Below are 23,913 nucleotides of genomic sequence, written 5' to 3' on the forward strand. Positions count from 1 at the left end.
CCAATTATTCGTGACCCCAAAACACGTGCGCGTGATTCGCTGGCCCCCACCGCACCTCTCACACTCATCTGCTACCCCCTGAAAGAACCCACTCATTCTCACCCGAGTCATATGCACCCTGTGCACCACCTTAAACTGGTTTAAGGGGCTGGTTTAGCACAGTGGGCTAAACAGCTGGCTTGTAATGCAGAACAAGACCAGCAGCGCGGGTTCAAATCCCCTACCAGCCTCCCCGAACAGGCGCTGGAATGCGGCGACTAGGGGCGTTTCACAGTAACTTCATTGAAGCCTACTCGTGACAATAAGCGATTTTTATTATTAATGGTATCCTTGCACAGGAGGAGGTCCCGTTTACCCTACGCAGTGCCTCACTCTATACTTCCCAATTGATCTCCTGTCCCAACTCCGCTTCCCACTTCTTCTTGATCTTCACCACCCGCTTGCCTCCCTGCTCCCCCAGCCAGCCACTTGTATATATCCCCAATTCTTCTCTCCCCTTCCACATCCGGAAGCAGCAGTCGCTCCAGCAGGGTGTAGAATGCCTGTAGTTCTGATCGAGGCCCTGTTTCTCATCACATCCTCCATCTCTATTGCTTTTTAATAGAGCTATCTTGTATTGTTCCGGGATCTCTGTATTAAGGACAGGTCTGCATGGTCACTGGATTTCCCTGTGCACCCTGCGTTACAGTGCCTCAATGGGCCAGGGCACAGGGACAGGGAACCCCCCCCCCCACATCCTCCTGCCCAGTGGCTCACGGAGTCCTGAGCAGAACAGGAGAACAAAACGAAACCATGCGTACGCGGTCCAGACCGCCTGTCGTTCACTTGCACGTGGTTGTCAGCTTTGCCAATGTCTTTTCCAGCTACCTGGGCAACGATGACCTATCCAGAGATCAGTGCCCTCGTCTTGGACGCTTCCTTTGATGACCTGGTACCCCTGGCGCTGAAGGTCATGCCGGAGAGCTGCAGTAAGTGACCTTTAACCCCACCCACCCTGCTTCCCCCGGACTAGAATTAGCCGCAACTTGTGTATTGCGCGTGCAGTTCAGATCACGTCGTTACAGAGAGGGCGTAATTGCACTGGAGAAGGTAGAGAGGAGATTTACGTGGATATTGCCAGCCAGGGCTGGGAAATTGCAGCGAAGAGGAAAGGTTGGAGAGGCTGGGGTCCTTCCCCCGGGATCAGAGGAAGCTGAGGGGAGATTTGATTGAGATGTTTGAAATTGTGAGTGGGCCTGGATAGAGTGGGTGGGAAGGGACTGACTGCTGTAGCAGAGAGGTCAGTGACCCAGGGGGCATCGTTTTGAAGTGATTGGCGGAAAGATCAGAGGGGAGATGAGGGAAAATATTGTTTACCCAGAGGGTGAGGGGGAGGGAGGGGTCTGGAACTCACTGCGTGAAAGGATAGGAGAGGCAGAAACCCTCAACTCATTGAAAAGGTATCTGGATATGGACCTCGAGTGCCGTAACCTTCAGGGCTACCAGCCAAACACTGGAAGGTGGGATTAGACTGTGGGGAGCTCCTTTTCCCGCCGGCGCAGGCATAACGGGCGGAGTGGCCTCTTCCTGTGCCGTAAATCTTCTCCGGTTTGATTGCACACCGGTCTTTAAATTGCTGGCCCTTAATCAAAGGTGGGAGTGCAGCTGTGAAAGCCAATCATTTGTATTTGGGGGCGCGAACTCTCACCTTGGCCTATTCCCCTGGTTTTCCTGTCCCTGGAAGGAACAGATCCTCCCTCATTCCCTTCTGTCGGATCCACGTGTGGCTCGACATCACTGGAGAGCAAAACAGCAGTTAGCCTTTCGCGTCCGTGCGACCTTGAATCAAGACTGAAGAGAGGTCACTGACCCTGAGACGTCAGCACTGCTTCCCGTGCACGGCCGACCTCTGACCTGCTGGATTTTCCCCCCTCATCTTTTGTTTTAATTAGAAAGAGTGTGTTGTTCATGGACCCTGTCTTCAATGGTTTAATTTGCCAGCTTTATCCAAATGGAGATAACAGTAATTATAATGTTCCTCTCCCCGCACACCCCTCCCGTCTTTTCTTCTGGTATGTTGTCGTGAGAAGTTCATTCTGTTGTGCGTCGGGCTCGAGTGGAACTTGAATGACCTTGACCTCTAACACACTCTCTCTCTCTTCCTCCCCACCCTCCTCCTGTCGTCGACAGAGGGTCTTGTCACACGGACCGTCCGCGACTACCTGAACCTCAACAACGCGGAGCAGCTGTGCAAGTGAGTCAGTTTGGGTGGCTGCCCATACCGCCGTATCCCTGCGGCCGGCTCGGAGTGCTTTGCGCAGTGTTTCCCAAGGCTTTGGCAGTGGGCGATTGCCCGGTGTAAAGTCAGAGAAGTGTCGTCTCTCCCGAGGCTACCGCCGTTGCCGCTGGTGACGTGGACCTTTTGTTGTTGTTGGCGGCAACCAGTGCGGCTGAAGGCAGCGTCGCCGATGCCGCAGCGGCGAAAATTGGGGGGGGGGGGGGGGGGGGGGGGGGGGGTGGTGGTGTGCATGCGTGGCCATACAATGGAGGAATTTGCCAACAGGGTTGAGAGTTTGAAAGAGAAGCTGAAATATGGCTGGAATTCTGAATTAAAGACAGAAATCTCAGCGGGTCTGGCACCATCCGCGGAGAGGGAAAACCAAAAGATAACGGCCAGTTGGCACTTCTTCAGAACTGAAGAGGGGACGGATCTGTGTAAATGAGCTGCGGCCAAATCGATATTAATGGAAACTCTGGGCGGGGTTTTCCGGCCTTCCCACTGGCGATTAGCCCCCCACTCCCACGTCACGGGTACGAACAATGGGAAAGCCCGGGAAGATCCCACCTTTGGTCAATGGGAAAGCCCGGGAAGATCCCACCTTCGGTCAATGGCGAGAGGCGACCGCCAAGCATGCCGGCCTCTGTCATTGACATCTGTGTAAATTGTGAATCATTTCGAGTGAGGCCCAGCTGTCTAAACCTTCCCTTTTATTCCAAAGGTATCAAGGACCTGTGTTACTGATCAGGAGAACAAAGGACGAGATCATCACCACCACGTACGTACAACTCACTCTTTCGATTGCACCCACTTTTCTTTGTGTGTGTGAAGGGCCCCCCCCTCGTTTCCCCCCTCCGTTACCCGAGGGCGCTCTTTCAGAGGGGTCGATGCAGGCGCTCGATGGGCCAAATGGCCTCCTTCTGCAGCGTAGGGATGCTACGAAGGGCCAAACAGGCCTTTGAAGGCTGAGAGGAGATTTGATCGAGGTGTTCAATATCACGGGGAGGCCGGACAGAGTCGTTGGGGAGAAACTGTTCCCCCTTGGAAAAGGATCGAGAACGAGAGGGGCACAGATTTCAAGCGATTTGCAAAAGTGAAGCGTTTTCAATCAGCGTAAAAGGGGATCTCAATGCGTCCGTGTCCAATTTCAGATGTTGGATTGCCCTATTGTCACGTTAACCATGCAGTTTATAGGCAATGTAAATACATAGACACAGGCATTGGGTGAAGCATACGGAGTGTAGTACTACTCAGCAGAGCTGATGTGTGAAGAGATCAGGTCAGTCAATAAGAGGGTCGTTTAGGAGTCTGGTAACAGTGGGGAAGAAGCTGTTTTTGAGTCTGTTCGTGCGGGTTCTCAGACTTCTGTATCTCCTGCCCGATGGAAGAGGCTGGAAGAGTGAGTAAGCCGGGTGGGAGGGGGGTCTTTGATTATGCTGCCCGCTTTCCCCAGGCAGCGGGAGTTTTAGATGGAGTCCATGGATGGGATTAATCGGGGCTGGCACATTAGCACAGTGGTTAGCACTGCTGCTTCACAGCTCCAGGGTCCCAGGTTCGATTCCCGGCTTGGCTCACTGTGCTGAGTCTGCACGTTCTCCCCCGTGTCTGCGTGGGTTTCCTCCGGTTTCCTCCCACAAGTCCCGAAAGACGTGCTGTTAGGTGAATTGGACATTCTGAATTCTCCCTCCGTGTACCCGAACAGGCGACGGAATGTGGCAACGAGGGGAATTTCACAGTAACTTCATTGCAGTGTTAATGTAAGCCTACTTGTGACACTAATAAAGATTATTATCGCTGTTTCATCAGACAGCAGGAAATGACTGTGCACGGCTGCAACAGTGCAGCCGGGCGGATCCCAGTGACTCCCTCACTGGAGAGTGGATTCCAGTGACTCCCTCACACTGGAGAGTGGATCCCAGTGACTCCCTCACTCTGGAGAGCGGATCCCAGTGACTCCCTCACACTGGAGAGCGGATCCCAGTGACTCCCTCACTGGAGAGCGGATCCCAGTGACTCCCTCACTGGAGAGCGGATCCCAGTGACTCTCTCACACTGGTGAGCGGATCCCAGTGACTCCCTTACACTGGAGAGTGGATCCCAGTGACTCCCTCACACTGGAGAGTGGATCCCAGTGCCTCCCTCACACTGGAGAGTGGATCCCAGTGACTCCCTCACTCTGGAGAGTGGATCCCAGTGACTCCCTCACACTGGAGAGCGGATCCCAGTGACTCCCTCACTCTGGAGAGCGGATCCCAGTGACTCCCTCACTCTGGAGAGTGGATACCAGTGACTCCCTCACTCTGGTGAGCGGATCCCAGTGACTCCCTCACACTGGAGACTGGATCCCAGTGACTCCCTCACTCTGGTGAGCGGATCCCAGTGACTCCCTCACACTGGTGAGCGGATCCCAGTGACTCCCTCACACTGGAGAGCGGATCCCAGTGACTCCCTCACACTGGAGAGCGGATTCCAGTGACTCCCTCACACTAGAGAGTGGATCCCAGTGACTCCCTCACACTGGAGAGCGGATTCCAGTGACTCCCTCACACTGGAGAGTGGATCCCAGTGACTCCCTCACACTGGAGAGTGGATCCCAGTGACCCCCTCACATTGGAGAGTGGATCCCAGTGACTCCCCACACTGGAGAGTGGATCCCAGTGACTCCCTCACACTGGAGAGCGGATCCCAGTGACTCCCTCACTGGAGAGTGGATTCCAGTGACTCCCTCACTGGAGACTGGATCCCAGTGACTCCCTCACACTGGAGAGCGGATTCCAGTGACTCCCTCACACTGGAGAGCGGATCCCAGTGACTCCCTCACTGGAGAGTGGATTCCAGTGACTCCCTCACTGGAGACTGGATCCCAGTGACTCCCTCACACTGGAGAGTGGATCCCAGTGAGTCCCTCACACTGGAGACTGGATCCCAGTGACTCCCTCACACTGGAGAGCGGATCCCAGTGACCCCCTCACACTGGAGAACGGATCCCAGTGACTCCCTCACACTGGAGAGCGGATCCCAGTGACTCCCTCACACTGGGGAGTGGATCCCAGTGACTCCCTCACACTGGAGAGTGGATCCCAGTGACTCCCTCACACTGGAGAGCGGATTCCAGTGACTCTCTCACACGAGAGTGGATCCCAGTGACTCCCTCACACTGGAGAGTGGATCCCAGTGACTCCCCACCTGGAGAGTGGATCCCAGTTACTCCCTCACACTGGAGAGTGGATCTCAGTGACTCCCTCACTGGAGAGTGGATTCCAGTGACTCCCTCACACTGGAGAGTGGATCCCAGTGACTCCATCACACCGGAGAGTGGATCCCAGTGACTCCCTCACACTGGAGAGTGGATCCCAGTGACTCCCTCACACTGGAGAGTGGATCCCAGTGACTCCCTCACACTGGAGAGCGGATCCCAGTGACTCCCTCACACTGGAGAGTTGATCCCAGTGACTCCCTCACACTGGAGAGCAGATCCCAGTGACTCCCTCACACTGGAGAGTGGATCCCAGTGACTCTCTCACTGGAGAGTGGATTGCAGTGACTCCCTCACACTGGAGAGCGGATTCCAGTGACTCCCTCACACTGGAGAGCGGATCCCAGTGACTCCCTCACACTGGAGAGTGGAGCCCAGTGACTCCCTCACACTGGAGAGTGGAGCCCAGTGACTCCCTCACTCTGGAGAGCGGATCCCAGTGACTCCCTCACACTGGAGAGTGAATCCCAGTGACTCCCTCACACTGGAGAGCGGATCCCAGTGACTCCCTCACACTGGAGAGTGGATCCCAGTGACTCCCTCACACTGGAGAGTGGATCCCAGTGACTCCATCACACCGGAGAGTGGATCCCAGTGACTCCCTCACACTGGAGAGTGGATCCCAGTGACTCCCTCACACTGGAGAGCGGATTCCAGTGACTCCCTCACACGAGAGTGGATCCCAGTGACTCCCCACCTGGAGAGTGGATCCCAGTGACTCCCCACCTGGAGAGTGGATCCCAGTTACTCCCTCACACTGGAGAGTGGATCCCAGTGACTCCCTCACTGGAGAGTGGATTCCAGTGACTCCCTCACACTGGAGAGTGGATCCCAGTGACTCCATCACATCGGAGAGTGGATCCCAGTGACTCCCTCACACTGGAGAGCGGATCCCAGTGACTCCCTCACACTGGAGAGTGGATCCCAGTGACTCCCTCACACTGGAGAGCGGATCCCAGTGACTCCCTCACACTGGAGAGTGGATCCCAGTGACTCCCTCACACTGGAGAGTGGATCCCAGTGACTCCATCACACCGGAGAGTGGATCCCAGTGACTCCCTCACACTGGAGAGTGGATCCCAGTGACTCTCGCAGCCATTGATGTGGAGGTTTGAGTTTGTCGCCTCCCAGATCATGTTACACTGGATAGAATGCTCCAAAAGGCAATTTGAAACTAAAAAAAGTCATCAAGCAATGTGAGAGTTGCTGGCTAGCCCAGCATTTACTGCCCATCCCTAATTGCCCCTTGACAAGGTGGTGCTGAGCTGCCGTCTTGAAGCCGCTGCAGTCCCTGGGGTGTAGGTACACCCACCGTGCTGTTAGGGAGGGAGCTCCAGGATTTGGACCCGGCGACACTGAAGGAACGGCCGATATATTTCCCAGTCAGGATGGGGAGTGACTTGGAGGGGAACCTCCAGGTTGGTGGGGGAGGTGATCCCAGGTATCTGCTGCTCTTGTCCTTCTAGATGGTGGTGACCGTGGGTTTGGAAGGTGCTGCCTGAGGAGCCTCAGTGAGTTCCTGCAGTGAATCTGGCGCACACGGCCAATGGAGACGGAGGCGAGGGTGAATGTTTGTGGAAGAGGCGCTAGTCAACTTGCCTTTTGACTTAGTAAAATGTCCCAAATGCTTGACAGGCACGATTGTCAAACAATTGTCACTAAGTCGCACATCAGGAAGGGTGACCAAAAGATTAGTGAAAGGTTTCCAGGGGCATCCTGGATGTGAGAGCGAGAGTGATGAAGAGGTCTGTGGAGGGAATGCTGGAGTTGAGCGCCCCAGGCTGCTGAAGAGACGGTTGCCGATGTAGTGCAGCTGTGATCCACCAGAGGTCAGGATTGCAGGAGGGGCTGGAGGAGGGAACAAGTAGGGACTGGTTTAGCACACTGGGATAAACAGCTGGCTTGTAATGCAGAACAATGCCAGCAGCGTGGGTTCAATTCCCGTACCGGCCTCCCTGAACAGGCGCCGGAATGTGGCGACTCGGGCTCTTCACAGTGACTTAATTGAAGCCAACTCGTGACAACTTATTGGATCTAACATTTGGGGCAGCACGGTAGCATTGTGGATAGCACAATCGCTTCACAGCTCCAGGGTCCCAGGTTCGATTCCGGCTTGAGTCACTGTCTGTGTGGAGTCTGCACATCCTCCCCGTGTGTGCGTGGGTTTCCTCCGGGTGCTTCGGTTTCCTCCCACAGTCCAAAGATGTGCAGGTTAGGTGGATTGGCCAGGCTAAATTGCCCTTGACCAAAATTGCCCTTAGTGTTGGGTGGGGTTACTGGGTTATGGGGATAGGGTGGAGGTGTTGACCTTGGGTAGGGTGCTCTTTCCAAGAGCCGGTGCAGACTCGATGGGCCGAATGGCCTCCTTCTGCACTGTAAATTCTCTGTATGATCACAGGGAGGTCAGAGACTCGGGCAAGGCTTTCCTGAGCTCGAGACTGAAACTGGCAATGCCGAAGGTGGAGGCCATTCAGCCCCTCGAGCCTGCTCTGCCATTCAGCAGCTCATCCCCTTCAACACCATTTCCCTGTAGTAGCCCACCCCCCTCCCTTCTGCGTCCGCGGGGCAGAGAATCCGAAGTATTCGTGCCAGCCAGCGTCATTGTGGAAGAGGAGAAAGCCAGTCTGCCCATCGAGCCTATGCAAGCCCCTGAGGGGCAATCCGCCCCGTTTCACCCCCCCACCCCTCTCCGCTCTGTCCCCATTGCCCCGGCAGGTTTGTTTCCCTTGAGTAGCTACCCGATTTCCTTTCACGATCATTTGTCCTCTGCCTCGCCCCCATCATAAGGAACGATTCCCAGGTCATTCCCACCCACTCCGTACCCCTGAACTACCAGCATCCCACCATGCAGCTGTCCCTGCCAGGCCTGGGTTCCTCTTCGTGTCTGCACCGGCCCTTGGAAAGAGCACCCTCCTTCACCCACACCTCCACCCTAACCCCGAAACCCCACCAAACCGTTTTTGGACACTGAGGGCACTTTAGCGCAGCCAATCAATCCACCCTAACCCGCACATCTTTGGACTGTGGGAGGAAACCCACGCAGACACGGGGAGAACGTGCAGACTCCGCACAGTGACCCAGCGGAGAATCGAACCCGGGTCCCTGGAGCTGTGAAGCTACAGTGCTAACCACTGTGCTGCCGTGCCGCCCGCTGTGTGGAATTTGTACGTTCTCCCCGTGTCTGGGTGGGTTTCCTCCGGGTGCTCCGGTTTCCTCCCACAGTCCAAAGATGTGCCGGTTAGGTGGATTGGCTGTGATCAATTGCCCTTAGTGTCCAGCGATGTGCAGGTTAGGTGGGGTTCGGGGTTAGTGTGGCCGAATGGACTGAGATGGAATGCTCTTTCCGAGAGTCGGTGCAGATTCAGTGGGTCGTACGTAAGGTGGATTGGCCATGCTAAAATTGCCCCTTGGTGTCCAAATATTCGGTTGTGTTTGGGAGATAGGGAGGAGCAGTGGGCCTGGGCAGGGGCCTCTTTCAAACGGTCAGTGTGGACCCGATGGGCAGAATGGCCTCCTTCTGCTGTAGGGATTCTATAATTATTCTAAAATCCACCTGGTTCACTCATGTCCTTCCATCTGCCGTCCTTACCCGGTCTGGCCGACGCGTGACCTCAGGCCCCACAGTCATTTGGTTGACCCTTAGCTGTGTCTGAAATGGCCGAGCGAGTCAGCCAGTTCAAGGGCAATTCGGAAAGGGCAATCAACACCCAAGTCCCCTGAATGAATATTTCAGTAACATCACAAGAGGTGAAATGCCTTGAATGAAGTGGCCTTGTGAGTCAGGCACTTTTGAAAATCATTGAATGAAACCACCTCCCTCCTCCCCGGGGGCGATCGGGAACTGGGTAACAAGTGCTGCTTGCCCCGATTCCAAGGAGAACGGAACAAAAAGACGGGCCTGCCCGCTGTACGGCTGACCAATGTCGTGTGTGGGATTCAGTGCTGGCGTGATGCCGACAGGTTGGTCCAAGGTCCCGGCGATTCGCTGAGCCAATCAAACAGCATGTTCCGCCGGTGGCTCATAATAGGCAGGGTGCAGACCACACTCGACCATCCCCCGCTTTCAAAAACCCCAAACTAAGGTGTCTACCGTTCGATTCTGTGATTGGGCAGCACTGGCTGAGCAATCCGGAGTGCGCTGATAGCTACGCTAACAGCCGGACAGTTTACACTTGCTGGAAGCCACACACATTCATGAGCCACTGCAAATGAAAGGGATGTGCCCCTTTAATGAATTACCCAGGAGCTTGGGGAACCTATAGTTCCCCTGTTGCTTTCCCCATGGCAACGCCCCGGCCAATCAGAGTCAACTTGCCAAGCAGTCTGCACCTTTTCCTCCTGTAGTATAAATTGTTTTAAGAGTTTAAAATTTGGCGTTCTTGGGTTTGTCCCGAGGAGCGCAAGGCGAACGTTTCTCCCGATAACAGATGAACAGAAAAGGGCTGGGACAAAACGCCTGGTCTTTTCATTAATTGTTGTCCCCTTCAGGAGACCCTCCTGTGACCTGATACCCAGGCAAGGAAGGTGGGTTTGGGGTGACGGGTGACTGACAAGGAGGGGGAGGGTTTGGAGGGGGTAGCGCTCACATGACGTTGCTGCTCTTGTCCTTTATGGACAATGACCTTGGAGAATCTGGGAAGACGACAATCTGCTTTTATCCGGGCGCTTCACCAGCTGTTCCCTCTCTGTGTCCCTCTTTTCAGCGTTCCTGAAGATATCATGTCAAACCGTGGCAACGATCTCCTCCTAAGGTTCCTCCAGTTCAGGTAATGGACCGCCGATTTGACATCTTCCGTCTTGAGTCATTGACCCGTCTCTTGCCCACCCTGTCCCTCCCTGAGTGCCGATTGTTCCAGTGTCTGAGCTTCCCCCTTCACTCAGTGGTGGCTGTTTGCACAGAAGGCTAAGTAGCAAGCGCCGACAGGCTGCCTGAGCCTGGCAACCGTTGTCACCTGGGCCCACCCCCTCCCCATGCCACACTTGTCCAATGTGCACTCGCATGGGCTCTCCCACAGGGGTCGCTGGGTAGCCAACTGGCTGCTTCGCTTCTCCTCCTGCGATGCATCCCTGTTCCCAGCCGGCGTGACTGACTCTCGCCTCCCAATCGGTCACCGCTCCAAGCATTAACAATCGCAGCCTCCGCCGTGTGCTGCTGGCCCTTTCGATCATTTGGGAGGTGCTGGAAAACATGCATCTTCTTTGCCGCGACACACGCTCTGCGTTAATCTTGCTGAGTACAGCACTAGTTCCCTGACTGGCCAGTGCTGCACCGTAACTGCAGTTGCACACCGCTAACTTCAGATGGCAGCACTGAGCTCTCTCAACCCCCCCTCACCCCAAAGAAAAATCCAGGACCAATTGCTTCCACACCGGATCAATAGGATTGAAGGTGGCTGACCCGTCCAGTGGGTGATCCGCAGGCACTGCTAAGTGTGGTGCTTGAAGGATCGGGCAGATGAGGAGCAATGAGAGTGTATCGGGCGCCTTAGCTGTTGAATCTTTCCACCATTTTCTGTTTTTCAGATTTCCAGCACCTGCAATATTTTACTATTATTTAATCGTGGGGGATAATCTCTGTAATGAGGGTGTAATGTGGGTCAGTGGGCGATAATCTCCCTGTAATGAGGTGTAATGTGGGTCAGTGGGCGATAATCTCTGTAATGAGGGTGTAATGTGGGTCAGTGGGCGATAATCTCTCTGTAATGAGGTGTAATGTGGGTCAGTGGGTGTTAATCTCTGTAATGAGGGTGTAATGTGGGTCAGTGGGCGATAATCTCTGTAATGAGGGTGTAATGTGGGTCAGTGGGCGATAATCTCTCTGTAATGAGGTGTAATGTGGGTCAGTGGGGGATAATCTCTGTAATGAGGTGTAATGTGGGTCAGTGGGGGATAATCTCTCTGTAATGAGGTGTAATGTGGGTCAGTGGGCGATAATCTCTCTGTAATGAGGGTATAATGTGGGTCAGTGGGTGTTAATCTCTGTAATGAGGGGTAATGTGGGTCAGTGGGCGATAATCTCTGTAATGAGGTGTAATGTGGGTCAGTGGGCGATAATCTCTGTAATGAGGGGTAATGTGGGTCAGTGGGCGATAATCTCTCTGTAATGTGGGTCAGTGGGCGATAATCTCTGTAATGAGGTGTAATGTGGGTCAGTGGGCGATAATCTCTCTGTAATGAGGTGTAATGTGGGTCAGTGGGCGATAATCTCTCTGTAATGAGGTGTAATGTGGGTCAGTGGGCGATAATCTCTCTGTAATGAGGTGTAATGTGGGTCAGTGGGCGATAATCTCTCTGTACTGAGGGGTACTGTGGGTCAGTGGGCGATAATCTCTGTAATGAGGGTGTAATGTGGGTCAGTGGGTGTTAATCTCTGTAATGAGGTGTAATGTGGGTCAGTGGGCGATAATCTCTGTAATGAGGTGTAATGTGGGTCAGTGGGCGATAATCTCTAATGAGGGTGTAATGTGGGTCAGTGGGCGATAATCTCTCTGTAATGTGGGTCAGTGGGCGATAATCTCTCTGTAATGTGGGTCAGTGGGCGATAATCTCTCTGTAATGAGGTGTAATGTGGGTCAGTGGGCGATAATCTCTCTGTAATGAGGTGTAATGTGGGTCAGTAGGCGATAATCTCTGTAATGAGGGTGTAATGTGGGTCAGTGGGCGATAATCTCTGTAATGAGGGGTAATGTGGGTCAGTGGGCGATAATCTCTGTAATGTGGGTCAGTGGGCGATAATCTCTGTAATGAGGGTGTAATGTGGGTCAGTGGGCGATAATCTCTCTGTAATGAGGTGTAATGTGGGTCAGTGGGCGATAATCTCTGTAATGAGGGTGTAATGTGGGTCAGTGGGTGTTAATCTCTGTAATGAGGTGTAATGTGGGTCAGTGGGCGATAATCTCTCTGTAATGTGGGTCAGTGGGCGATAATCTCTCTGTAATGTGGGTCAGTGGTGTTAATCTCTGTAATGAGGTGTAATGTGGGTCAGTGGGCGATAATCCCTCTGTAATGTGGGTCAGTGGGCGGTAATCTCTCTGTAATGTGGGTCAGTGGGCGATAATCTCTCTGTAATGTGGGTCAGTGGGCGATAATCTCTCTGTAATGTGGGTCAGTGGGTGTTAATCTCTGTAATGAGGTGTAATGTGGGTCAGTGGGCAATAATCTCTCTAATGTGGGTCAGTGGTGTTAATCTCTGTAATGAGGTGTAATGTGGGTCAGTGGGCGATAATCTCTCTGTAATGTGGGTCAGTGGGCGATAATCTCTCTGTAATGTGGGTCAGTGGTGTTAATCTCTGTAATGAGGTGTAATGTGGGTCAGTGGGCAATAATCTCTCTGTAATGTGGGTCAGTGGTGTTAATCTCTGTAATGAGGTGTAATGTGGGTCAGTGGGCGATAATCTCTGTAATGAGGTGTAATGTGGGTCAGTGGGCGATAATCTCTCTGTAATGAGGTGTAATGTGGGTCAGTGGGTGTTAATCTCTGTAATGAGGGTGTAATGTGGGTCAGTGGGTGTTAATCTCTGTAATGAGGTGTAATGTGGGTCAGTGGGCAATAATCTCTCTGTAATGTGGGTCAGTGGGCGATAATCTCTCTGTAATGAGGTGTAATGTGGGTCAGTGGGTGTTAATCTCTGTAATGAGGGTGTAATGTGGGTCAGTGGGCGATAATCTCTCTGTAATGAGGTGTAATGTGGGTCAGTGGGCAATAATCTCTCTGTAATGTGGGTCAGTGGTGTTAATCTCTGTAATGAGGTGTAATGTGGGTCAGTGGGCGATAATCTCTCTGTAATGTGGGTCAGTGGGCGGTAATCTCTCTGTAATGTGGGTCAGTGGGCGATAATCTCTCTGTAATGTGGGTCAGTGGGTGTTAATCTCTGTAATGAGGTGTAATGTGGGTCAGTGGGCAATAATCTCTCTAATGTGGGTCAGTGGGTGTTAATCTCTGTAATGAGGTGTAATGTGGGTCAGTGGGCGATAATCTCTCTGTAATGAGGGTGTAATGTGGGTCAGTGGGTGTTAATCTCTGTAATGAGGTGTAATGTGGGTCAGTGGGCGATAATCTCTCTGTAATGAGGGTGTAATGTGGGTCAGTGGGCGATAATCTCTCTGTAATGAGGTGTAATGTGGGTCAGTGGGGGATAATCTCTGTAATGAGGTGTAATGTGGGTCAGTGGGTGTTAATCTCTGTAATGAGGTGTAATGTGGGTCAGTGGGGGATAATCTCTGTAATGAGGTGTAATGTGGGTCAGTGGGTGTTAATCTCTGTAATGAGGTGTAATGTGGGTCAGTGGGCGATAATCTCTGTAATGAGGGTGTCATGCGGATTGTTGAGGTGTAATTTGCACTACCAGGTACCCCAAGGTTATGGCGGAGGAGGGAGTCCGGGTCGTTCGAGAATGGCTGGGTGCCTCAAACCCCCTCCAGGAAAGTAAGTTCAGCTCACATTATTACCGATAGAGTTAACCTGCTGCCCACCCTCCTTGGCAGGAAAGTAAGTTCAGCTCACATTATTACCGATAGAGTTAACCTGCTGCCCACCCTCCTTGTTAAGAACGCGGAGCTAACTCTTTGTGTTGGGTGGGTTCGTGATCCAACGCTTCCCGCCTGATTTTAGCTTGGCCAACGAGAAGGACGTAGATTCAAGGTGGTGAGTAAAAGGGCGAGCGGTGAGGTGACAGTCCAATGACGGTCTGCTCGATGGGGGCGCGGGTTCAACAGTAGATTTTGACAGGGTACTTGGGTAAACACTTGAAGGGGAGCGATCTGCAAAGTCACCGAGTAAAGAGACAGGGATTGATTGGGTTTCCAAGGACCAGCACAGGAATGATGGACCGAATGGCTTCTATTCTACTGCACCATTCTGTGAGGCAAAGGCAGTCCTCAGCCGCATGATTTAGTCAATTTATTTGTTCACGGGAGGTGGGCGTCGCTGGCTATTGTTGTCCATCCCTAATTGCCCCTTGACAAGGTGGTGGCTGAGCTGCCGTCTTGAAGCCGCTGCGGTCCCTGAGGTGTAGGTACAGCCACCGTGCTGTTAGGGAAGGAGCTCCAGGATTTTGACTCGGCGACGACCTCTCTGTGCCCCGGAGCAAAATAATTTTTTTCTTCTCTTTTTAGACAATTCCTCCCCCCTCTTCAGTCGGTGGGCTGGAGCACGGATTCTGCGGCATTCCGGAAATCCAGGTCCACCACATCCCTTTGTTCCTAACGTTCAATGGACGAACTGCAAAGTGGAGTTGGGGCCACAATCAGGTCGGCCACCATCTAGCAGAACGGGGCAGCAGGCCCGAAGGGCTGAGTGGCCTACCCCAGCTATCGCTAACATTCCCCGTGCTGTGCGGAGGGAGTGCCGAGCTGGCCCAAGTGCCACCTTGCGGATGAAACATTGCGATCCTGATTGGCCCCCTCAGGCGAATGTTGGAAGGTTTTACGGCCGCTGTCAACAACAAGAAACAGCAGCAACAGCGGCATCTGTCTGTACAAAACCTTGAATGAAATAAAACGTCACAAGTTGCTTCATGCGAGAGTTACAAACCATAATGTTACTCCCAGCTGCAACAGGAGATATTGAGGTCAGGCGAGCAAAATCTTGGTCAAGGGGGTGGGTTTTTAAGCAGCGTCTGAAAGGAGATAAGAGAGTTGGACAGGCGGAGGTACACAGTGTTCTGGGCCAGGGTTTAGAGGACCCCAAAGTGCATCATGGAGTTCACCTGACCCACAACCTTTAATAGATTGTGGTATGGGGAGCACACGGCCCACTCTACAGGTGTGGTACAGCAGAAATGGAAAAGTATTTTTTAAAGCAAAACAATGTTTATTCTATGAACTCAAGTTAACCTTTTTAAAACATACAGTGAACATCTTAGCAACCATCAATTCAAATACAACCCCCAAAGAATACAGCACTAAGTAATGCTTAATAACTTCCCAACCAACATCCAGACAGAATAAACACCTTTTAACAGAAGCACATCAGGTTTACATTCACTACTGAGAACATTTATAATTCTGAATTCACCAAACGATCAAGAGATAGTCTTTTCATGGCAGAGAGAACAGCAGTACAGCTGTTCTGTCTGGCTTCAGCTCCAACATTGAAAACAAAACTAAAACACACCCTGCAGCAAACAGCCTAAAATGAAAGTAAAAAGCTGACTGACAGCCCAGCTCCACCCACACTCTGACATCACTGGTAAACACCCATTTCTTAAAGGTACTCTCACATGACAACAGGGAGAGGAATTCCAAACTATCGGGGCCCAGGCGGCTGGCTGGAGGCACTGCCTCCCACTGGTCGGCAGGGGGCGTGGGGGCAGCGATTAAATTCAGGGATGCACGTGAGGCCAGAATTGGAGGAGCGGAGATATCCCGCTGGATGTGTTCGGGACACTACAGCACAGAAACAGGCCCTTCGGCCCTCCAAGCCTGCACTGACCATAGTACATGCCTAAACTAAAACCGTCTGCACGTACGGAGTCCGTATCCGTCCATTCCCACCCTAGTCATATATTTCTCTAGATGATCCTTAAATGCCGCTATCGTACCTGCTTCCACCACCTCCCCACGCAGCGCGTTCCATATATTTACCACCCTCTGTGTAAAAACTTGCCCCACACATCAGTTCTAAACTTTTCCCCATGCACTTTAAACCTCTGTCTCCGAGTACTTGATTTTCCTACCCTAGGAAAGAGCATCTGACTGTCCACTCTGTCCATGTCACTCAGAATCTTGTAGAACTTTATCAGATCATCTCTCAACCTCCGTCTTTCCAGTGAGAACAGACAGAGTTTATCTAACCTCTCCTCACAGCTAATGCCCTCCGTACCAGGCAACATCTTAGTGAACCGCTTTGGTACCCTCTCCAAAGCATCCACATCCTTCTGGTAGTGTGGCGACCAGAATTGTACACAATATTCCAAAAGAGGCCTAACCAAGGTCCTGTACAGTTGCAACATGACTTGCCAATTTTTATATTCAATACCCCGACCGATGAAGGCCAGCATGCCGTATGCCTTCTTGATCATATTATTCACATGACATGCGTTGCCACTTTCAGTGATTAGTGGACATGCCCAGATCTCTCTGCCTGTCAGCACTCGCAAGAGTTCTACCATTTATTGTGTAATTCCTACCTGCATTGGACCTTCCAAAGTGCATTACCTCACACTTCTCCGGATTAAACTCCATCTGCCATTTCTCCGCCCAAGACTCCAACCAGTTGATATCCTGCTGTATCCTCTGACAATCCTCTTCACTTTCCCCAACTCCACCAATTTCTTGTGTCGTCTGCGAACTTACTAATCAGACCAACTGCATTTTCTTCCAAATCATTTATATACACCGCAAACAACAACTCAGGGAAGGGCAGCTGGTCCTGAACCAACGTTAATTTCCCCCAAACAGAGGAGCCGGCCGTTTCCTCCGTGCTGTGTGTGGGATCGTGCTGTGCCTGCATTGGTTTCTGCGTTTCACGGAGCGTTTCAGAAAGGGCTTCAGTGGCAGCGAAGCGCTGTGAGGCCCCGTTGCGTGGCAGAAGACGCCGGGTCGCAGCCCGGGTTCTCGAGGACTGGGCCCCCCCCCCCCCCCCTCCAGCCCCGGGCGCGTGAACGGGTTGGTCCGCTCGGCTTAGCTTCTCATTCAGGTTTCTGTGTCTTTTCTCGGCAAGCTGCCCTCTACAGCCGGTACGAGGTGGACGACGACTGGTGCACCTCCGTTCTGCAGTCATACAAGTCGGAACACGGAGGGCAGTTCCCCTGGACTGTTGGTGAGTGCAGCAGAGCGTCGGGACCATTCAGCCCATCGAGCCTGTCGCCTACGCTCCATGTGATCCTCCTTCCGCCTGATTTCAGCTCGCTCTGTCAGCACAATCTTATATAATCTCTCCCCCCCCCCCCATTCCTGCCATTCGAACAATGGACTGCCCGTCAAAAGTATCATCAGAATCTTAGAATTTACAGTACAGAAGGAGGCCATTTGGCCCATCGAGTCTGCACCGACACCCTGAAAGAGCACCCCACCCAGGCCCCCACCCTATCCCTACAACCCCAATTAACCTTTGGACACTAAGGGGCAATTGATCATGGCCAATCCACCTCACCTGGACATCTCTGGTCTAACCGGAGGAAACCCACGCAGACACGGGGAGAACGTGCAGACTCCACACGGACAGTCACCCGAGGCTGGAATTGAACCCGGGTCCCTGGTGCTGTGAGGCAGCAGTGCTAACCCTTTGGTGCTGTGAGGCAGCAGTGCTAACCTTGGTGCTGTGAGGCAGCAGTGCCAACCCCTGGTGCTGTGAGGCAGCAGTGCTAACCCCTGGTGCTGTGAGGCAGCAGTGCTAACCCCTGGTGCTGTGAGGCAGCAGTGCTAACCCTTGGTGCTGTGAGGCAGCAGTGCCAACCCCTGGTGCTGTGAGGCAGCAGTGCTAACACTTGGTGCTGTGAGGCAGCAGTGCTAACCCCTGGTGCTGTGAGGCAGCAGTGCTAACCCCTAGTGCTGGGAGGCAGCAGTGCTAACCCCTGGTGCTGTGAGGCAGCAGTGCTAACCCTTGGTGCTGTGAGGCAGCAGTGCTAACCCCTGGTGCTGTGAGGCAGCAGTGCTAACCCCTGGTGCTGTGAGGCAGCAGTGCTAACCCCTAGTGCTGGGAGGCAGCAGTGCTAACCCCTGGTGCTGTGAGGCAGCAGTTCTGACCCCATGTACTGTGAGGCAGCAGTGCTAACCCCTGGTGCTGTGAGGCAGCAGTGCTAGCCACCCTGCCATCCCCTAACCATTGATGCTTGAAAAAGACACAATCCGTCAAAACTTTCCACCCTGTACTCATCAGGACAGAAACGCGAGAATACCAAAGGGAACAGCAATTTGTAATATTTTAAAAAGATGCCGATTGGTCACGGTGTTGCTATGGAGAATGCACCAGGCAACATTTAAACATTTAGCCTTCGTTTAAATTGAAACCAGGCAAGTCGAGTCCCGATTGGTTGAGGCATTGCCGGGGGATGTCCCAGGGAACCTTTGTTTAATTTGAAAAGGTGCAATGTTTGGACGGGTTCTGTTTGTTTGCAGAGGATAGGACCCTGCATGAATATACGTAGCTTCGGGGAAGCAGACGTGACCCGTGTTGCTGACCTGACTGATAACTGACGGGTTTTTTTTCAACTTAAAATGTGGGCGTCGCTCTTTGTTGCCCATCCCTAATTGCCCTTGAACTGAATGTCTCACTCAGCCATTTAATAATCTTTATTAGTGTCCCAAGTAGGCTTACATTAACACTGCAATGAAGTTACTGTGAAAATCCCCTAGTCGCCACATTCCGGCGCCTGTTCGGGTACAGAGGGAGAATTCAGAATGTCCAATTCACCTAACAGCACGTCTTTCGGGACTTGTGGGAGGAAACCGGATCACCCGGAGGAAACCCACGCAGACACGGGGAGGACGTGCAGACTCTGCACAGACAGTGACCCAAACCGGGAATCGAACCTGGGACCCTGGCGCTGTGAAGCTGCAGTGCCAACCACTGTGACTTTCAGAGGGCTTTTAAGTGTCACCCAGATTGCTGTGTGGGGTCTGGAGTTCACGTGTCGGCCAGACGGGGTAAGGACGGCAGATTTCCTTCCTTGAAGGGACGTTAGTGAACCAGCTGGGTTTTTACAACAGTGCAGTGTCACGGTCACCCTTCCAGAGACTGATTCGATATTCCAGATTTTATACATTGAATTTAAATTCCACTAGCTGCCGGGTGAAGCCCCCCCCCCTCCTGTGGTGTCCCCCCCCCCCCCCACCGTCTCTCCCCCCCCCCCCCCCCCCCCCCCCCCCACCCTCCCGTGGTGGGGCTACTGCTGGCTACCCTCGCTTTCTGTATTTCCACCCGATCAAAGCCGATCATCGACCGTGATTTATTTGTGTTTTAAACCCATCCGGTTCGTTAATGCTCCGTCAGGGGCAGTAAATCTGCTATCCCTACCCGGTCTGGCCTACTCCAGACCCACAGCAATGTGGTCGCCTCTCATACGAAATGGCCAAGCGAGCCGCTGACTTCCCAGAGTAATTGGGGAGGGGTGACGAATGCCAGCCCCGCCGGAGACGCCCACATCCCGGGGGGTAAACGAAGGAAAAGAGACATCGATCAGGCCATTCAGCCATCCTTCTGTCTCGAGAAGAGAGATTGTTTACTCTTTCCCAAATGCTTAAGACATAGGAGCAGAATTAGGCCACTCGGCCCATCAATTCTGCTCCGCCATTCAATCATTACTTATATTTTTCTCATCCCCCAATCCCCTTATTGATCAAGAGCCTATCTATCTCTGTCTTAAAGACACTCAGCGATTTGGCCTCCACAGCCTTCTGCGGCAAAGAGTTCCACAGATTCACCACCCTCTGGCTGAACAAATTCCTCCTCATCTCTGTTTTAAAGGATCGTCTCTTCAGTCTGAGATTGTGTCCTCTGCTTCTAGTTTTTCCTACAAGTGGAAACATCCTCTCCACGTCCACTCTATCCAGGCCTCGCAGTATCTTGTACGTTTCAATAAGATCCCCTCTCAACCTCCTTAACTGCAACGAGTACAGACCCAGAGTCCTCAACCGTTCCTCATACGACAAGCTCTTCATTCCAGGAATCATTCTTGTGAACCTCCTCTGGACCATTTCCAAGGCCAGCACATCCTTCCTTAGATACGGGGCCCAAAACTGCGCACACTACTCCAAATGGGGTCTGACCAGAGCCTTATACAGCCTCAGAAGTACATCCCTGCTCTTGTATTCTAGCACTCTTGATGTGAATGCTAACATTACATTTGCCTTCCTAACTGCCGACTGAACCTGCACGTTAAGAGAATCGTGAACAAGGACTCCTAAGTCCCTTTATGCGGGAGCAGAACAGTGGCTCAGTGGTTAGCACAGCTGCGTCACGGCGTTGAGGTCCCAGGTTCGATCCCGGCTCTGGATCACTGTCCGTGTGGAGTTTGCACATTCTCCCCGTGTTTACGTGGGTTTCGCCCCCACAACCCAAAGATGTGCAGGGTAGGTGGATTGGCCACGCTAAATTGTCTCTTAATTGGAAAAAATTAATTGGGTACTCTAAATTTATTTAAAAGAAACAAAACGAAAAAAAAGTCTCTTTGTGCTTCTGATTTCCTCAGCATTTTCCCATTTGGAAAATAATGGGTTTCCCCCGTTGACACGTCCTGAGCAGTCCCTTGGCTGGGAAATGGCAGATTCGCGGCCCTGCTGGGTACCATCATCCTGCCCCCCTCGTGCATCGGAAAGCGGGTTCGGGCGACTGGAGCAGCGGGACTGAGCCAGGGCTGCTGAATCCCATCGAGCTGTCCGGAAGGCTGTCCCGCTCGGGCTGGCCTGGCCCCGGCACGCAGGGAGACGAGGGTTGAACCCAGAGCGGTCCTGGTGTGAGAGTGATTGAAGGGTGACTTCGTACGGCCGCGCTGTTTGCTCGTGTTTTGTTCCCATGATATTAACCTGCGTTCCCTCACGGACCTTTCTCTCTTCCCAGGGGATGATATGACAACAGACGGGAGAAGACAGCTGGCGATATTCCTGGTGAGTGATCACCCGCCGAGACTGAGCAAGTGCCGTGGTGTTGCACCGCTGCTTATTATGGATTCTGTGCCATCGGGTGGGTGGGGGGACGGGGGACGGGCGGGGGGGGGGGGGGGGGGGGGGGGGGGTGATCTGATCACGCTGTTTCAGATGCGAAAGGATTTGATTGGCTCTGCCGGGCGCAACTTATTTGCCTGGAGGGGTTGCCCAGAATCGGGACGGGAACTGCAGCAAGTGTCGCTGTCTCGACCATCGATTGGGAAGGGGAATCGCAATAGAAAAGGAAGGGAGAGAAATGTGCCAAGGATTCAAGGGCAGCACGGTAGCATTGTGGATAGCACAATCGCTTCACAGCTCCAGGGTCCCAGGTTCGATTCCGGCTTGGGTCACTGTCTGTGCGGAGTCTGCACATCTTCCCCGTGTGTGCGTGGGTTTCCTCCGGGTGCTCCGGTTTCCTCCCACAGTCACAAAGATGTGCGGGTTAGGTGGATTGGCCATGATAAATTGCCCTTAGTGTCCAAAATTGCCCTTAGTGTTGGGTGGGGTTACTGGGTTGTGGGGATAGGGTGGAGGTGTTGACCTTGGGTAGGGTGCTCTTTCCAAGAGCCGGTGCAGACTCGATGGGCTGAATGGCCTCCTTCTGCACTGTAAATTCTAAAATTCTATGATACCCCCAATCCATAGAATCCCCCTCAAGTGCCAATATTTTGCTTGTTTCTGCCCTCTCCAGGGCAACCTTAATTCCATCCCTCCCACGGCCCCCGCTTGTCCAAGTATTTTCTTTTTTTATTATAAATTTAGAGCAGCCAATTATTTTTTCCAACTCCAGGGGCAATTTAGCATGGCCAATCCACTTAACCAGCGCATCTTTGGGTTGTGGGGGCGAAACCCACGCAGACACGGGGAGAATGTTCAAACCCCCACACGGACAGTGACCCAGAGCCGGGATTCGAACCTGGGACCTCGGCACCGTGAGGGAAAAACATCCGTGATCTCAACTTCACCAACGTACCTGCCTCAGGTGCATCAGTCCATGACAGTGGGATCTCTGAGGAGCCAGTCTGGCCAGTGAGGAAGCAGAAGTTTTAAGTGCGGGCTAGGCCCGAAAGGGTCTGGAGAACTGACAAGTGTAGTTAGATAGCGGTGGGCAACTCGGAGACAAAGCCAGGGAGAAACTCCCAAGTAAAACCATTCTGAACTGACAGAAACGTTTCTGTTCGATCGCACCCGAGGAGGGGGGGGGGGGGGGTCTCTGGAACTCTCTTCCTCAAAGGGCAGTGGAAGCAGAGTCTTGGCTTAATTTTAAGGCAGAGCTGATTAACAAGTGGGGGGGGGGGGTTGAAAGGTTATCGAGGGGGTCAGCAGGAAGGTGGGTTAAGGTTACAATCAGATCAGCCAATGATGGTATTAAATGGGGGGGCAGGCTCGAAGGGCTGAGTGGCCTCCCCCCTTGATCCTATTCCCTGTGTCAGAGCGAGTGAAGGACGAGTTAATTTCGTAGCTACTTTTTACGCAGACGCTTGTGTGCCGGAGGGTCGCGGAGGGTGTGTGAAGGTAGCAAAGTGAGATTGAGAATCCCCCTCGTGCTCACGGCCTCTCATCTTCTGTGTCGCAGGCGCACAAGCACATGAAGAATTTTGATGCCACGCACTGCACGCCTCTTCCCTCGTACGAGTTCGCGCTGCCCTGGTCCTTGTAGAGGGACGGGACAGGACAGCCCAGCGTGAGGGTCGCGGGAGGAGTTACGGTGCGGACTGATGCTCCGCACCTCCAGACCCTGGAAGTCCTGCTGCTGCTCTGAAGCTCTCAAAGCGGCTCCAAGCTGTTTGGAGTTTACCCGTCCAGCGCTTCTCTTCTCTTCGCCTTCCGAGGATCTGAGGGGGAAGGACCGTCTCTACTCTTCGACTGCCGATCTGAAGTTGCAATGATTCTTTTAAATATCTGAAGTGAGATTCGGGTGGCTGCTTGTCTGGAAGGCCTGGGTCCCCCGAACGTACTCCCTCCGCCCGTACCCATCCCACACTCTCTCTCCCCCACCCCCCTCCCCAGAGCCCCTCCAGCGCCTCAACCATATGTCCTTGCGCATCAGTGAGGGTCGGCTGGCTGCTCGACTCTGCGGGGCATCACAGATGACTCCCCCTCCCGCCTCACTGATGATGCTCCTCTTTGACCCAGCCCTCCCTGAATGGCAGCGGACCTATCTGTCGCTGCCTGATCATTGTCTCTTCTGACCAGCGCAGCCCCAGAGGGGTTGTAGCCGGAGCTCTCGTGTGGTGCACGAGGCTCGGTGTCACTTTGGCTCCGTGCTGTTGTTGTCAAAGCTCCAGCTGGGAATGGCGTCTCTTCAATGACACCGACTTCCACCCCACCCATCGCCAGTGGGAAAGCCGTTCTCCTGACGGGCGATCACAGACTCCTGTGTGGGTATGTGAGCGTGCCCCCTTTCTGCAGCCCTCACCCTCACTGTTTGGTCAACGCTGAAGTGTGTGTGCTGTGGAGGACTTCTGTTTGACCCTAGTTCTGACCCCCTCTCGTGTGTGTGTCTCTCTGTCTCCGCGCATGCGCGTGTGTGTGTGTATTTGTATGTGTCCCTCTGTGTGTGTGTCCCCTGAGTGTGTCTCTCTCTCTCTGTGTGTCCCTGTGTGTCTGTGAGTGTGTTCCTCCCCCTGTGTGTGCGTGTATCCCTGTGTGTGTGTGTCCCCTGTGTGTGTCCCTCCCTCTGTGTCCCCCTGTGAGTGTGTGCGTGTATCCCTCTGTGTGTGTCCCTCCCTCTGCGTGTGTGTGTGTGTCCCGAGTGTGTGACCCTCTGTGTGTGTGTCCCCTGAGTGTGTGTCCCTCCCTCTGCGTGTGTCTG

At 53.2% G+C, this 23,913-nt stretch overlaps 1 protein-coding gene across 1 annotated transcript in view; it reads left to right on the forward strand.

Moving 5' to 3' along the window:
• abhd16a (abhydrolase domain containing 16A, phospholipase) overlaps nt 1-23,707 on the forward strand; it is an 81,276-nt gene extending 57,569 nt beyond the window's left edge. The window contains exons 13-20 of the mRNA XM_038816222.1: nt 864-968; nt 2,170-2,233; nt 2,979-3,035; nt 10,217-10,279; nt 13,862-13,938; nt 17,176-17,274; nt 21,013-21,059; nt 22,675-23,707. Of these exons, the coding sequence (XP_038672150.1) occupies nt 864-968; nt 2,170-2,233; nt 2,979-3,035; nt 10,217-10,279; nt 13,862-13,938; nt 17,176-17,274; nt 21,013-21,059; nt 22,675-22,758 (596 nt within the window). The 3' untranslated portion in view covers nt 22,759-23,707. The remainder of the gene's footprint in view (nt 1-863; nt 969-2,169; nt 2,234-2,978; nt 3,036-10,216; nt 10,280-13,861; nt 13,939-17,175; nt 17,275-21,012; nt 21,060-22,674) is intronic.
• Nucleotides 23,708-23,913: the final 206 nt, after the last annotated feature.

This window comes from Scyliorhinus canicula, chromosome 13 (assembly GCF_902713615.1).
Source record: "Scyliorhinus canicula chromosome 13, sScyCan1.1, whole genome shotgun sequence".
Lineage (NCBI taxonomy): Eukaryota > Metazoa > Chordata > Chondrichthyes > Carcharhiniformes > Scyliorhinidae > Scyliorhinus > Scyliorhinus canicula.